Raw genomic sequence first — 15,720 nt, 5'->3', positions numbered from 1 at the left:
ACAGCCCTGAGTAATATCAGGGAAGTTATTAGAATGGTTTAATTAAATGTGTACTTAATCATTCATAGAAGCAATTCATAAGCACTAGTCTCTGCACTAACATTTAACACAGGCATTCTGTTAGGACATACCAGTTTACAATACATATTTTCGACACAGACTTCAAAGTAATGTAGATATTCCTTACGAAACTAATGCTGTCAAACTCATTCATTAGTTATCAGTACAGCCTCCTTATCAAGTACTGCAATCCAGTTATTTTATTGCTTACAAATGCTTCAAACTATGGGAAATCTTTGGTAAAAACAAAATTGATAAAATTTTCACAATAGCTTTACATGTAGTATTGCACAACAAGGCTTTTTCAATACACAAGAAAAAAAGGAATGCTCAAATCCTCAGTGAGGAGATTAGAACTCTGTACAACATTCATTAGTTTACCACTATAAGCAAAATTTCCTTTCATAAATGTTTAAAATATTTTCTGTTTTCTTTCAGCTTATATGAATGTTTATTTTTTAATCTATATTTGAAACAGAGGAGTAGTCAAATAGAACAATTTAAATAAAAACTGGCAACTATACAGCGTTGTTTTGTCTACCCTACTACAGCATCAGATCTTTTCAAGTCTGTTTACTTCACAAAAAACTCAAGAGGAAAGAAAAATGCTAAAAATAATCAGTCCTCAGCCCTCTATGGAAAAGAGGAAAATAAGTTTCATGTCTATTATTGGACATAGACATTTCGCTAGTGGTCCAATTGTGCAGATTCAAACCTAAGTGGCATTAAGCTGCTCCAAATGAGCTCTTAGCTCAGGACACAGTTCAGTTAGCAGCAGTTCCAGCAAAACCTGAAAAACAGAGAAGAATTAAGATGAGTGCAGGTGCCGTATGAGAATTTTTCTGCCATGTTTCTATCCCATGCTGAGGCTGCGTTATGCGACTGGCTGCTGCAGGAAATGAGCCAGAAGAGACTGACTGAGCGGGAAAGTCTGATACACTTGGATCCAGCTGCATACTCCAACCACTCCCAACCAAGAGCAGACCAGTGGGACTTCTGGAGAGCTATCGTCTCCTAACTGCGAGCTAGGCCTGGAGCTCTCCTTCCCCAGGATTCTCCAAGGTATGTTTATTTTTCTCAGCTGTATAAACAAATTACTTGGCACCTTATGAAGTCAGGCAAGTTGGACATGGCAGAGGATCTCTTTTAGACAAAAGCAATACTGTTTTTAAGCTTAAACAGGTTTTCATTATTCAAGATTAGTCAGATAACGGAAAAAAGTATGTTTTTTCTGACTTATTTTAATAACAAAGCAATTACTTGCATATGAAACAATAGTACAACATAGATCTCTGCAAAAACATACACCCCAGGCTTTTTAATGAAAGCTCAGCAATTAACAGGATTATAAAGTTAAAAGGTTACTTTTCTGGTTACTCACATAGAGTAGATGCTTGTTAGCCTTTCTTTCTTGCAGTGCATTGAACACTTTCACTACACCATGACGCGCATTTTGCTGTCCAACAAGACTCTGCAGAGTATCTGCAACAAATGTTACTTCAGCTTATATTGTTTCATTCCCGCCAGGCAAAACCCTCAGCTAACCCGTAAAGGACAGGAAACAAAACCACTGCACTTCACAGCTCTTGGTTACAAGATACCTAGTCCCCACTCATCAGTCTTACAAAAATCACGCATAACTTAGGTCACAGCTTGAAAAGAGAACTTGGGTAACTTGAGAATAAGGGTAGATAATAGTGTATGCATTTCAATGATAACATTTTAAGTATTTCAACATGATATATAGTATACGTTTAGGTAGTTTACCTTTCAGACTCATGTCTAATCTCATACATTATTAAACCACCCTAATAAATACACCTTCAGTCACAAAGACAGAATTCCTACAATGGTTAAAATAGATTTAGCACTTTAATTGCCTCTCAGTCTTCACAGAAAATACTTCCCACAAGTAAGCAGAGAAGAGAATTCTAAGTCAATTATTTATATTTTGGATTATATTAGAGGATGATCTGACGCTTCATCATTAAATTAAGGTGCATGCAGCTATATCCTGACATACCTCTCCAAACATGGAAACAAACAAAACCAGAAGCCACCACTAGCTGAGTAGGTGGGTATATAACCGAGTAAATGGAGGGCTGCTTACACATCAAATGATGACTATTTTACATGCATACCTGCCAGTATTTTTGCAGAAAAAGTTGATTAAACAAGCTAATGCAAGAGGGTGTATGAGATATCTCAGTGAAGCCATAAAATAGCTCATTAAAGTACATTCTTTTGGACGGAGGGGAGACAAAAAGCATTCAACCTATGTTTACGTGCATTTCCCATGGCTAAAGGGAATGATTTGGGTTCTTCACAGTTAGGCGCCTTTGGGTTTATGTGACTTCTGAAGAGTCAGAATTTTGTAACTGGACTCCTGTGAATGGGATGGGATAGAGCATCTCAGAATGGTGCTCCAGAAATGTGCACGCTGACGAGGAAGCTGCCTGGGCTTGGGAGGTAAGGGCAGGCAAAGGACAGTACTGGAAACCCCACTCAATCTAGAACCCTCCCTAGCATTTCGTGCCTTGAAACCTCTTATAAGAAACAGACAGCAACACACAACACTGACAGTGTGGGTAGACTTCCCTCTTCGATTTTGAAATGAAAGCGAAAGTAGTAATTGGGGGGATGCCACCCTCCCTATTTGTCGAGCAGTTCCAGGTAGCAGAAGCCCCTGCTATTTGCACAGAGAGAACCAGCAGAGTCTTCCCTTAACTTCAGTTCCTTGATGAATACTAGATGCAGACAGAGGTACAGTGATACTGGACTTTGCATCCACCGATAATACCTGAATCCATCTTTTACCAGACAGGAAAGGCCAGAATTATCCTTATTTATGTAAATAACCATGACTTACAGCTCTACAGTAAAAATCTAAAATGCAGCAAAACAGTACTTGATTAAACATCTTCCTTACTAGTTATTAAATCCGTGATTAAGCAGAATGAAAGTGATCTCACCTGGAATGTTTTCAAGTAGTTTTTGCTGTGCTCTCTGTTTTGTCTCTTGCTTTTGTTCGTCACTCTTGGCTCTGGGTGGTGGTGCTAACTTTCCATTTGGCCAAAAAGCATCTCGAAACACACCAATGTAGTAAACAAGCATCGGTTCACTGAACATCCAGTGCACAGTGTCACGGATTTGCCTGTAAAGAAGTGCAAAGGGAGCACATCAGAGCTAGTCTTTCATGTTTTATGCAGGTTTATTTTTTTTTACTCCTGAAAGTAGTGGAAGCAATGCTCATTTTCATGTAATTATCCCAATTTACCTGAGCTAATTTCAACAGCATCACAACAAGTCATGTTCAGCTCTGGGTATTCTAGGACCTAGGTCACTCCAGAAACCTGACCAAGATATAGAGGAGGCTACATTTCAATGTAATTTGTAATATATGTTTGTGGATTACAAGTACTACATTGAAATGTACATTGAAACTGCATTTCAAGGATGGGCACTACAAAGGCCTCTCTGGAAAAAGACATAAAATTCAGCTACGTAACTGTAGCAAACTCCAAGCTAGCTGCATGCACAGACATGCCTATTGGGATAGAAACAGATGAAGTTTTGATAAAAGCACAGTAAGCTCCCTCACAGATAGCAACAGCACGTTAGTAAAGGGATTACAAATGGAGATAGCAGCCTCATCCTGTGGCTGCAGGCACTCACTGTAGCCTTCTGTAGCAAAAAGAGTCTGAGGCAGTACAGCAGGCTCCAAGCAGTACTGCCTAACTGTGCCACAGTACAGTCAAAACCCTTAGAATCAAGATCTTTTTTTGGTAGAAATTTGGTAGAAATTCAACCAGCACACAAAAAGTTATACACCAACTCTACATGCATGCTACGCTCACACACACACACTCTCTCTGTCCTCTCTCAGATGTCTTTCATGCTAGTTATCAGCAGCACGTAAACAAATGAACCAATCAATTTAAAACTCAGTGAACGGACACCACCAGAGACCAGTCCAATTTACTGCTGCATAACACACGAGAGGTTTTAAAAGCCATGCTGGCATGTGCAAATTTAGTCACTGACTGGACAAAAGAAGAGCCTGTTCTGCTGGTAGGGTACTTTTCCACAATTTTTCTGACCAACGATGTATCTTTCAACATGAAGAGTGTGCACAGACACACACACTTACTTCAGAGCCTCAATCAGGCTTCACTTGGCAGATTTGTCTTCAAATGATACAAAAAACGCCTTCATGAAAACACATCACTGTTACATGTGTACATGTTTCATGTTATGAATTAATTGTTCTCATAATGCATAAAACATTATTTCAGTCACTTTAGAGAAGTATGTATTCGACTTGAAATCAGTTTCAGATCTGGCAAAAAAATCTTCATGCCACTGAGATAAAGCACAAACTATCAAAAGCCATTCAGTGCCAGCCCATTCAGAAAAACAGGATAGCAAGCCATTTTATATACGTGCATATATATGCAATGCTGCTTCACTAACAAGAAAGAAAAATCTCTTTTTCTATGTCCATCTCCCATGAAATATTGTGTTCTTCCAAAAGCAAAACCCTGTGTAAGGGGAAAAAAAAGAAGGAAGAAAATTCACCTGTGTCTTCTCTAATCAACGTATTTGTAAACTGAGCTGTGGGAAACAAATGCAGATTATCATATGCAACAATGTCCAGATTTTGTTTTTCCAATTTTTTTTTTGTTAAACAGTTCTGCTCTCAACCCTTTTTTCACAGGACAATGATGCAGGTACACTTAAACCAATAGCTACTTACTTGTTGATAGTTCTTCCAAAAGTGACTTGTACTAGTGCAATTAATGTTTTTCTGACCCACTTGAACACTAGAACAATGAAAAATGACGGAAAATAAAGATCAAGGGGTTAATAATTGGGGAACCCATGATCATGTCCAAAACCGTCCCCCATCCCCTCCCCCAAAACCCAACAGCCTACCCCTACAGTAAACACATCTGTTACAATCCTTTCTAAGATTTCACTAATTGTACATGGGTCTCATTTTTCTTGATTGTTTTCCCTGTACTGTTTGCTGTATAGTTTTTAAGTCCTGAAGGTTACATAAACATTCTATAACATGTATTTGTAGTTAGTACTGTAAACTTGTGTTTATTTCAAGTTTCTTGAGCCATACAACTACCTATAACCCTTTTTATACTAGAAAAAAGAAAACTCAAGATTCACACCACTTTCATACCTACTAGTATAACATACACACAGCAGCAGCATTAAAATTCTGAAAACATTTTCACTCAAATAAGCCAAGCAGTTAGCTTTTCATTACAAATAAAGGGAACAAATGTGAGTGCTTCCTAGTAATTACTGGTTAATCTTTCTTTCATGCTGTTCACCATCAGCACAAGAAAGTCTATATTTGGCAGATACATCTGCCATTTTTGGAAGGTGCTGCATTTTTCTAACAGTTACCCTGTAAATAATTTTACAGGGTGTCAAGTGTGCCTGCAATTCAAATATAAACAAAACCAGTTTTCTTTATTATCATCATTCAGTTATGTAAAGGAGGAAAAGAAATGTGGTACTGAAAAATGCCACAATTCTAGCCATCTTCTTCATTGTACAAGACTTAGAACTAAAATGCATATACACTTAAAACGGACATGAAAATTACGTTGCTTTGTCAGTGACATGTTCTGTAATGAAGCCATCTTCCTCATAATTCATACATTCTAACATGTAGCCTGTTAACAGAAAATGTGCTTTTACTTTTCTGGTTTTTCCAGATTTACTTTTTTAAATGAAAAACTTAAGAATATCGAACACAAATGCTCTCCCCTCCCAGTTACATTTTTACTGCCACGTTATACTGGAATTTCACTATTGAATGAAAGCTCCAAAATTCTGTACTTAAAAACAGCTCTGTTCCAGACAAACCGGCTATATAGATTGCAAGAACATTTCCGCTTACGGGAACAGCAGGAAAATCTGAATTACAAAGTGGCCCAGATTTCTTGGTCAACAGATTCCACTAGCAAATAAGCAGGTTTACAGCTTACTTCCTCGCAGCTCAAAAATCTCTCCAATAAGCATGAAACATGGTTCAGCAAGAGAGTCCCTCTTCCCATCCACCTCCTCTCCGTAGTCCGACAGGTCACTATCTTCTTCTGTTTCTTCCTAGGAAGAGAGACACAGTATGGGCAATGCACTGCAGTTCCCCATCCCTCTTCCAGAATGGATTTAGCTACTACCATGCCCTGGAGAAGGAGCACAGCCAGCCCTCCCAAGAAAAGGCGTTAGAACCAACAACTCTGCTGCTGGCAAGATCTGGCAAACAGGAACCTCATCAGGGAGTCTGAAAAGGGATTGCACTTCCCACTGGACAAGAGTGATGAGGACACTCTGCACCGCTGGAGTCATCACCACTGCTGTATCTTCCACCTGCACTCTTGCCCCAGTAAGCATCTCAGTGTTGGGTGGATTTGCTCAGATTTGCAGGGTCCACTGCCTATACTGACTTGTCAACACTAGCTGGAGAAGTGAAAGCTGTTAATATGGGAGCCATGTGCTGCTAGGAAGCAGGTGATGTAAGGAGAAGATGGCACTCAGAGCCATTGTGATTGCAAAGCCTCCTCTGACACAACGCCCATGAAGGACATCCAGGATGGGGAGCCAGCCAGCTGGAGCTGTTCGGAATGCAAGCAGCTAGGAAGAAAGGGCAAGGATCTGGTTACTGCACAGGAAGCAGCAGATAGCTGGCTCCCCTGGAGAACAGACAGTGCTCTGCACAGCTGAAGCCACTCAGTGGGATCAGGCACCAGCAAGTTGTCCTTGCAGTAAGCCAGGAATCAAACCCAGCAGCAGAAGAGGAACTGGCCACTGCAAAGACAACAACCGTTCATGAGTATCAGTCCCAGGCAGAAACATAATATGGCAATACTTAGTGACCCAAGTCTGAGGATACCCAAACTGAGGGTACTGAAGGGAGCAGACTTATTCAAAATCGACTCACAAGAGAAGAATGGATTGAACCACCGCAGTTTTGGCAGTACCATTTATTCAAGAATGGAGAGCAGACGTCAGGTTCTTTCTCAGTGTCATGAAGATCTGCTTCAGCATCAGGACTACACCACCTACCATTACTAATGGCAGCCAGCACATCCCTTTGCTTTCCTGGATCTTTCCCTGCCTGCTTATGCCTAGAGCAAAGCCTCTGTGATAGACCTGACCGCCACTGAAGTTGGTGCAATGCCCCAGTCTCTGGTTCAGGAATGGTCAGAATGCAGAAAAAACTTCCTTTCTTCTAGTTTTCAAAGAAATCTATCATCTCTTCCTTATCATTCCATCATCTAATACTGCCTTCCCGCTACCCCCCCCTCCCCTCATCATCTAGTCTGCAAAACCTGCTTCACAGCTTATTTCGCTTGCAGTATTTTGGGGCCTTTCTTGGCCTTGTTCTTATGGTCATGATTTTTCCGTCATCCCTTGCCTGTCATTTGAACCCTGCTATACCGAGTACCCTACACTGTCTCAGCTGTACATCAGTTTGTCTTACTTCTTCCTCCCACTCTCAAAATCCCATCATTGACTTCAGGTACATTTCCAGCCCCTGAATCTTCTCCAGGCATGGCACTGCATAGTACTATATAAAATACTAACTCCATAGCATTGCATATTCCAACACTTATATATCCTGTACTCTTCACTTCCTTTGTCGCATTTAGCATTTTCACTAGCGCTGCTTCTTTCCTCATAACCAGAAAAAAAAGAAAAAAACCCACAGCAGTGAAGTGCACTGTAAACATCCATGCAGACGCCCTTGTTTACTGACTCCCACAGCTTGATGTGGCCCCAGCTTTTAAAGCTTTCTCCTAATGTTAGGCTAAGCTGTGACTGAGGGCAGGGAACAAAAAGCCACACCGATCTGACAAGAAGTGCCACGCAAGGAAACCACAAATCATTACCCATCTTACCACACAAGCACATTAATTCACTGAAGATGAACAGAGTTTTCTCCGGGGACACAGTCTAGAGCAAAACTCTAGTCCCGTTCACTATCTTCCTTTGGTCAACTAGCTTCTTGTTGACCTTCATCATTTTGATTATTCAAGAAATTGAGTTTTATTTGATTTTTCATAGTAGACATCATTCTGTATCTTCATTAAGCACTTAGGCAACAGAACAGAGAATAAGCTTACTGAATTTTCAGGTAAGCTTACTCAATTTGTAGTTGAGCCCACAGGATGCAGTTTGATAAAGACAGATGCAAAGCAACAATAACTTACTGTGTAAATGCAAGAAACAAACCAATTGATATCGATAATACTACAGAAAATACTACAGGGCCATACTGCTGTGGAAAAGGCAAATGTAGTATCATGAAGTTTAAGCATGAACACTGCATAACATACATACACATACAGGTATAAAAATTACTTTCATACATTGAATAGGAAAATCCAGGGAAAGCATCTTGTTTCAAGTTTTAGTCACCACATTTCCAAGAAAAATATGGTTAATCAGTTAAGTCCAGAGCAAAATCATAAGAACCAAAGAAAACACAACCTAACAAAAACTAGGAGAAATTGGGGCTGCTTAGTCTAAGAAATAAAAGAAGAAAAGAAAAAAGGAAAGTAGTAACTTCTGGTAACTGAGATGATCCTAACCCAAACTTCTTGCGTTTGCTGCAGACAGGACAAGAGCTAGCTGGCTGAAGGGAGATTTAGGTTAAGATGGTAAGAAAATGTTTCTAACCACTAAGAGAGCTGAGAACTGAGATATGCTGCCTTGCTCAGAGAACATCAGTTACCAGAGGTTTAAAAATGTTAAACAAACCCGTACCAAGAGTTTTCCTGGTACTGTTGAGTCTGCTTAGAGCAGGAGGGTAAACACGATGATCTTTGAAGTCTCTGCTCTTTTTTTCTGCTGTTCAGTGTATCCCCATCATTGATCCCAATGGAATGGAAATTGTAAATTCTTACACCATAGTGCATTTTCTATCCACTAGCACTTCATAAACCTAAGAGCCCTTCCTCTAGGTGATATCAACCGCATTTTTTCCTGATTTGGTTTTGGTCTTCAGAGCTAAGAAACGTGTTCTAAAGCTAACCCTGTCCAAGGAGCCGTGTATATATATATATGTGAGATCTGAAATTGGTGCACCTAATCCTGAAAACAGCACTCAAGAGCTAATACTGTTGTTCTAACACATATTTGAAAAATGTGAGATGACATAAAAAGCAAAGAGGGCTGTAGAAGAGGATCTTCTCATACAAAGTCCAAAATACAAATGAAAGCAGGAATTCTTAGTTACAGAGAGAATGCAACTGTAACAGATTTGTAGCATGTGGTTTAACAATTTCCTTAATGACCCTGTATCAAATGATTTAACTCTACTTTAACTGCTTCGGTAAACTATCCAAAATGCTATCACTGGGCAGGACTGAGCTGATCTAAAGCTCACACTGAAAGACAAGGGTGTCCAACAAAAAGCAGAGCTGATCCCAGACACCCTCCCAATTCTCCTCCCTCCATTTAATTTCATCATTATTTTTAAACCAGGACAAACGTTTGCCTTACTGATTCAGAAGGTTTAACAGTTTCTTATATTCCATCTGTATTTTTGTTGTCTCATCTTATGTGTTTAAGCTTAGGGAAGGAGGGGAGAGGAGGTGGAAGGTAGATAGAGAGTGGGACAGTCTTTGTCTAGATTTGCACAGTGCCTGGCATAAGTCTAGTGAAAATTGAGCTCCTAGTCCCATGAGTAACAAGCAAGAAGTAGTATTCAATTTAAACCGAGGAAGAAGTTATGTTCTAACTTCTCTGTTGCCACATTCTCTGGGCATTTTTTTGCTCTGCTTCCTTCGGTTTTTCCGTATGCTTGCTTCATTTGTTTGTTTCCTCTCCTTTCTCATACCCTTCACAAACTCCCTTTCCTTCTCTCATATTTCCTAACTATCTCCTCCTACACACTCACGTAATACAATCTACATGCAGTCTGGTTTTCTTCCTGAGGATGTTTTTCAATTAAATAGTGAAATACAAATAGCTTCACGCTTCTATGCTTTTATGCTACCTCCACCCAACAGTCATTTTAGTGAATGCACTTTTCTTTTTAGAGCTGCAGTACTTCTATCAAGGTGTAAAAATTAAAGCTTTCTTTATATTTATTACTCTGAAATGAGATATGTGTATTCAGCAATCTAGGTGCAAATACAGTACAGTTTTGAAAATGAAAACATAGGATTTTCTTATTCCCAAGAGATGCAAAACCACCTTTTTGTCTATTAACAGGCTAGAACTGTACGGGGTCCCCAAACTCCATTTATCCTGCAGAAGGCCCACCCACTGCAGACAACTACAGCATGTAAGAAAAGAATTATTTCATATAATGTATAACTAAAAGGGGGAATAGAAACAGCCCCTTGGTTTGCCTATCTGCTACGTGAACCACAGAGAATAGAGTGCCACGGAAAAATTACGGTCAATTTTAGCCAATGAGCTATTTCGGTCACTTATCTATTTTGAAGGACAATGTTTTTTTATGGCTTAGTACCCAATCCTCCAACAGGTTTGCCCACATGGGCTCCCACCTGTGTCTGCAGTGAGCTTGTGCTGTTTGCCACAGTTCTTTGTCAAAATTAGCTTTGCTTCAGAAGTTGTCCAGAAATTACGGACACACAGCTGTTCCCTGCCAGAGAAGCTTCCTAAGAGCAGTTACCTTCACCTGTCAAAAACCCTCTGAAATATGCGTATCAGGAGCACAAAAAGTGGGAAATTCTGCTTAAAAAAAAAAAAAAAAAAAAGATAATACCACAGGACTACAATTAGTTTGTGATAGATTACACATTTGCCTATATATATCTATCAAATTTTCATATAAATTTATCAATTTTTATCCATTTATTTAATTAATAAATACCTTTTAAATTCACAGACAGCTCTTATTTCTGACTCTTTGTTCACTTACAGTAAATTTAAAATTACCTTTGGAAATGCCTTCCAATATTACCTGCCATTCAAATGCATTATATTAAGAGTTCTCCCTGCTCATTTTGGGTAAGTAATTACATTTGGGAAGATTACTTTTCTATCACTTACCTCCTGATGAGAAAACAAATCACCAGGAAGTCGTTCCAGAAATGAGGAGAGTGAAAAAGAGGACTTCTTTCCTTGCACATCAATAACTTTGAGATGCTCTGGGGAAGGGCTCAAGAAGGCGTAAAGTGCTTCACTCTGGCAGAGTCTTTCATCAGAGAGCAATTTCTATGAAAGAAAAATAATGACAGAAACAACGTATCAATTAAATATTTCTTGTTAAGGAACAACACGTATCAGGCCATCCAATAAAACTGATTAAGACATGGATCAGATGTAGAGCGAGGGAAAAAAAATATCCATGTCTCACAAAGATACTTCAAGAAGCCAGAAAAAAAAAAAAAAAAAAAGGTTCTCATTTCTATGGAATATGTTGTGAAGTGTTGTAGTTAAGTGGCAATTACAGGATTCATTATTAGTATTTCTTAATCAATCAAAGTTTAAATTAACTTACTACTAGAGAAATAGTCACTACCGGCCAAACTCATCTCAACTTCAAGCATTTTAGACAACTTTGACATTTTTAGCATCAAACCTTACATCTGATCCATTTGTTTTAGGCTCTCTCTTTAAACAACAGAGAGAACACATCCACTCAGTTCTCCTGTTTAGATATCTGTTGGTTTTGTCTTTGCTTTCTTACCTGGAGAAAGTTATTTAGCTGGTTCTTGGATTTCTCCATGAATTTCTGGTCTACAGATTTGAAGGGCAGCTTGCTGAGGGAAGGCAACTGAACTTTCTTTAATGATGGAAAACACTGTGGATGAGAAAGGAGAGCTCACTTAATATGCATGTGCTGAAAACACAGATGGTTCAGAATGGAAATGAAAAGACTCCTTTGTACTCTCATCTCCCTTCCATACCCCTCTCAGCACCCCGAAACAAATCCTCCCTTACTCGCCATGGGCCAACATAGCTAAACCCTCTCTCTTCACACCACCACCGTTATCTATCCCTTAGCAGCAGACAGGTTCAAGCACTGTAAAAGGAAACCACCTCTGTCCCCAGAAGCTGTCATTTCTAACACTCCCCTGGAAGCCAGAGACAAAATCTGGTATTTAAAGCAGGCTCTTGCATGACTGTGCAGCACATATACCATTTTGACATCAGGTTAGTTCACTAAAACATTCATTATTAAGCCCCCCCCCAAAAAAAAATTATAAACAGGTTTTATAAGCATCTGGCAGAGGCCAGAAACAGGCAGATGGAAAACTAGCTCTGAAAGGCTAAAAGCCAAAAGGCTGGTATAAGAACTAGCAGTATGAAATTTTTATCTAGTTTTCCCCTCTCCAAACATCATTCTGACAAATTTTAGCAATCTCCCCTAACCAAGATTCGTACCTCACTGAGTTTCCGGTGTAGGTTCTGAAACTCACTGAGCTTCCGAGGAACACTCCAGTTCTTAGTTTCAGCTCCACCAACTTCTTGTAAACTCACCATGACAGAGTAACAGGGCACTTGTTCTCCATTCTCTTCTAAAACCTTGTGGGAAAGGAACCAAAAGGTAAGGTATACCACTTTGAAAGCAAACAGTGGAACATTTGGGCTGCCAGATGGGTTGGCTTGCAAATTCAGTTGTCATCAGTCCAACGCTTCTCTTGTGGTTTGAAGGCTACACATGGAGCAATACCCTTAATGAACTAAACTTTACCCAAAATGCTGTCAGTCCTGAATCAGGCCTCCAGCTAACCACTAGTATACTTTACATATGGCTTTGCAATGCTGTCCATCAGCAATCAAATCTCCCTGACATGTCTTTTTCAAACAGCTGTGCACCTACCACACAGCCTTCTGATTGCTGACCAATACTCCATCTCTCCCATCTGCATTTTCCTGAGTGTTCCTGTGCTCTCCCTTTATCCCCAACACTTCTTTCCCAGTGCTTGTGCTGAGGCTCACCCACACACCAGGCACAGCAGCTCTGCAGCTGGACCTTGCAGCAGCTGGTGCCATCTCAGAATGATTTCTCTGCTCACTTGTGCTATTCTGCACGCACAGAACATGTGGCATCCATGCTGTGTTTATTCCTGAGGGACTCACAGCTTTATGAAAATCCTAATAATCAAGCTGTAAACAGCCAGAGGAAGGAGGAGCAATTAACCAAATGAGAAAACTACAGCAAATTAAGTTAAACGTTTTTCTTGAGACAATGGCAGCAGTGTGACCATATTACTTCTTAATTTGAGGAGCCACCCAGAATTTCATCTTTATGTCCTAATGGTAACAGATTTTTGTTTACTTCTGTTTATCTTAAGGAAACAGCTAAATAGATTATGAAAGGAAAATAAGGGGAATTCATAAAGCACTTTTTTTGGCCAAGCCAAACTCTCAAATGCTTCTGTTAATATACATACAAATAAGAGAAAGCTAATTATAAAATACCACCCTCACACCTTCTGAGAAAAGTAATACCTTTTAAACTTTTGCAGTGTTGGGTTTTTTTGGTTTGTTTTTTTATGTATGTGGTGTGGTTTTTTTACAGAATTTTTAACTAAGCCAATCAGGGTAAGAATAAACTTTAAAATTCATACAATTATGACACATTTTCTAAGAAGCCTGTAAAGGTCTGACAACACTTAATGCTAGTGACAGATAATCTGACAAGCAGTTGCATGCAATTGTAAAGACACACCGCTAAAATGTACCTTCACATTTTTATGCTATTCAGAACTGTACAGGGAAAATATTCCCTGTGATGCACTCCTCTCCTAAAGCTGCACATGGACCACTGGGAAACCTGGTCTGCAGCCTAGGTTTCACATCTCTAAAACACCAGCTGCAGCAGCACCCTGACAGAACACAAAAGCACCAACATGAACATCTGAAAATGTGTCTGGTTCCCAGCACAGCTATTTGGGAAACTGCCTTTCTCCTGCCAGACCACTGCAGAAAGAGATGCTTGAGTAGCCTCCAAAATGTAGATCAGAGGGACCTGGCACAGAGCAGCGACTGGGATCTCCTGGGACAGTCCCTGCCCTGTCTATGCCTGAACTAGACTGGATTTGTGTTTGCAGGTGACTCACAAACACCTCCTGGCAGCCACTTTGAGAACTGGGAGATCAGTGCTGAAAATGCTGATTTGAGTCATGCATATCGTTCTCCATTACACATTCATCCCTGGGACAGGGATTTGCATGGGTGTAGTAGGGTCATCTGAACCGTAATTGTCAGGAGAGCGTCATCCCTCCGGAAGCACATTCTCAAAATGGGAGGACTCTGTAATCTTCCTGCTTTCAAGTTAAGATCCATGTGCAAAAAAAAAAAAATCATTTAATTTAATAATAAAATCATTCTAATTACTAGACTGGGACACATTACAACTTCCTTCAAATAACCTCATATAAATATCTTAAGAAGATCCTGAAGACTTTCAGAATGCAGAATTTTTGACCAACTTCAGTACTTTTGCATTTGTTTTTCCAAATTAATGAGTCAACTGGAAAACAGAGAAACAGAATGTTAGGTGGTCTACTAAACCAGGAGGTCTAGTCCTTTGCTGTAACAGGCATCATATCATAAAACTGCTATGATGAAGGAATTCAAACCTGTGAAACAATTTTTTTTTCCACCCCTGTTACACTAAAGTCTGCTCTGGACCCTCACCCTGGTCACTGAAAGCCCCCCTTTCGATTTCCAAACTCCTTTCTCATCTGCTCCAACAGCTCTGCACCCCTCATTTATGATGTTTACCCTTATCAACGTGTTTCTATAGACAGCCCTATTCCTCTGATTCTCCCTTTTGCTAAGATAAGCAAACAAAAGTGCTTTCACAGTCACTTCTCATTTAAGCCATTCAAATCCACCCTTCTAGAATGCAACAGCCCAGCACCTGCAGAACAACTGCAATGCTTCCTTGGCTTGAATGGGAACTCCTCTCCCGACGAATTCAAGGGCCACATTTGCCACAAGACAAACTGCACATCTGACAAGCCACCAATCTACCTACTGCTTCCAACCAAAAAGCACTCCAGGGGCTGGAGCTGAAGACCAGAGTTCCTGCTCAACATCAAACCCCTCATGCCTCTCTAAGACTTCACTACACTTCTAATATTCCCATCCTAAATCTCCTCCAGCTCTGATTCTTCATGAGCATAAACTTAATGTTTGTGCTCTGGTTTGGTTTTCCAGGTCCAAAGGTCCTTTGATAGTCTCAGCCCTGATTGTTTCAGCACTGGCAAGGGCTCTCAGAATTAGCCCCTAGGATGGCATATCCAAAAGTCCTTTCTCAGCCCCTTTCCTCAGATTATACGAGTCTTCCAGGTTATTCACTACTACTTATCTGGCAAGAACAGAATCAGCCCTCAAGTACCCACAGAGGCTTCAGGCTACTGAGTTTTTTGCACTGGCAGCAACTCCATAGCCTCAAGACAATGTAAAGATTAATTGTTTCAGAATTTACCGTCTACTAGCATGCCATAGATGCCTAGTCCACAAAGGGTAAAGATTTCTCCCTTCTCCCTGTGAGGCACAAAGTCCCAAAGTGGGTGGAGATATGACCTAGGATGTTGAGACACCTACAATCAATTAATAAAAACTACAAGGTGTATGCCAGTGGTGAGCACCTCTTACTGGGTTGTGTGGTGTGGTAAGAAACATGCAGTGAAATACTGC

General features: G+C 40.1%; 1 protein-coding gene across 2 annotated transcripts in view; it reads right to left on the bottom strand.

Annotated features, from left to right (window-relative positions):
• Positions 1 to 11: 11 nt before the first annotated feature.
• Positions 12 to 15,720, bottom strand: part of SNX25 (sorting nexin 25) — an 88,145-nt gene continuing 72,436 nt past the window's right edge. For both annotated transcript variants that reach the window (XM_055711187.1, XM_055711195.1), the window contains 8 exons: positions 12,451 to 12,591; positions 11,753 to 11,866; positions 11,113 to 11,277; positions 6,072 to 6,189; positions 4,817 to 4,883; positions 3,033 to 3,214; positions 1,442 to 1,542; positions 12 to 850 (listed from right to left, as the gene is read on the bottom strand). In XM_055711187.1, coding sequence (XP_055567162.1) covers positions 776 to 850; positions 1,442 to 1,542; positions 3,033 to 3,214; positions 4,817 to 4,883; positions 6,072 to 6,189; positions 11,113 to 11,277; positions 11,753 to 11,866; positions 12,451 to 12,591 — 963 coding nt within the window. In that variant the 3' untranslated portion in view covers positions 12 to 775. The remainder of the gene's footprint in view (positions 851 to 1,441; positions 1,543 to 3,032; positions 3,215 to 4,816; positions 4,884 to 6,071; positions 6,190 to 11,112; positions 11,278 to 11,752; positions 11,867 to 12,450; positions 12,592 to 15,720) is intronic.

The sequence above is a fragment of the Falco cherrug genome, chromosome 1, assembly GCF_023634085.1.
Source record: "Falco cherrug isolate bFalChe1 chromosome 1, bFalChe1.pri, whole genome shotgun sequence".
Lineage (NCBI taxonomy): Eukaryota > Metazoa > Chordata > Aves > Falconiformes > Falconidae > Falco > Falco cherrug.
The sequence above is the reverse complement of the archived record's forward strand: the minus strand, read 5'-3'. Positions and strand labels throughout refer to the sequence as shown.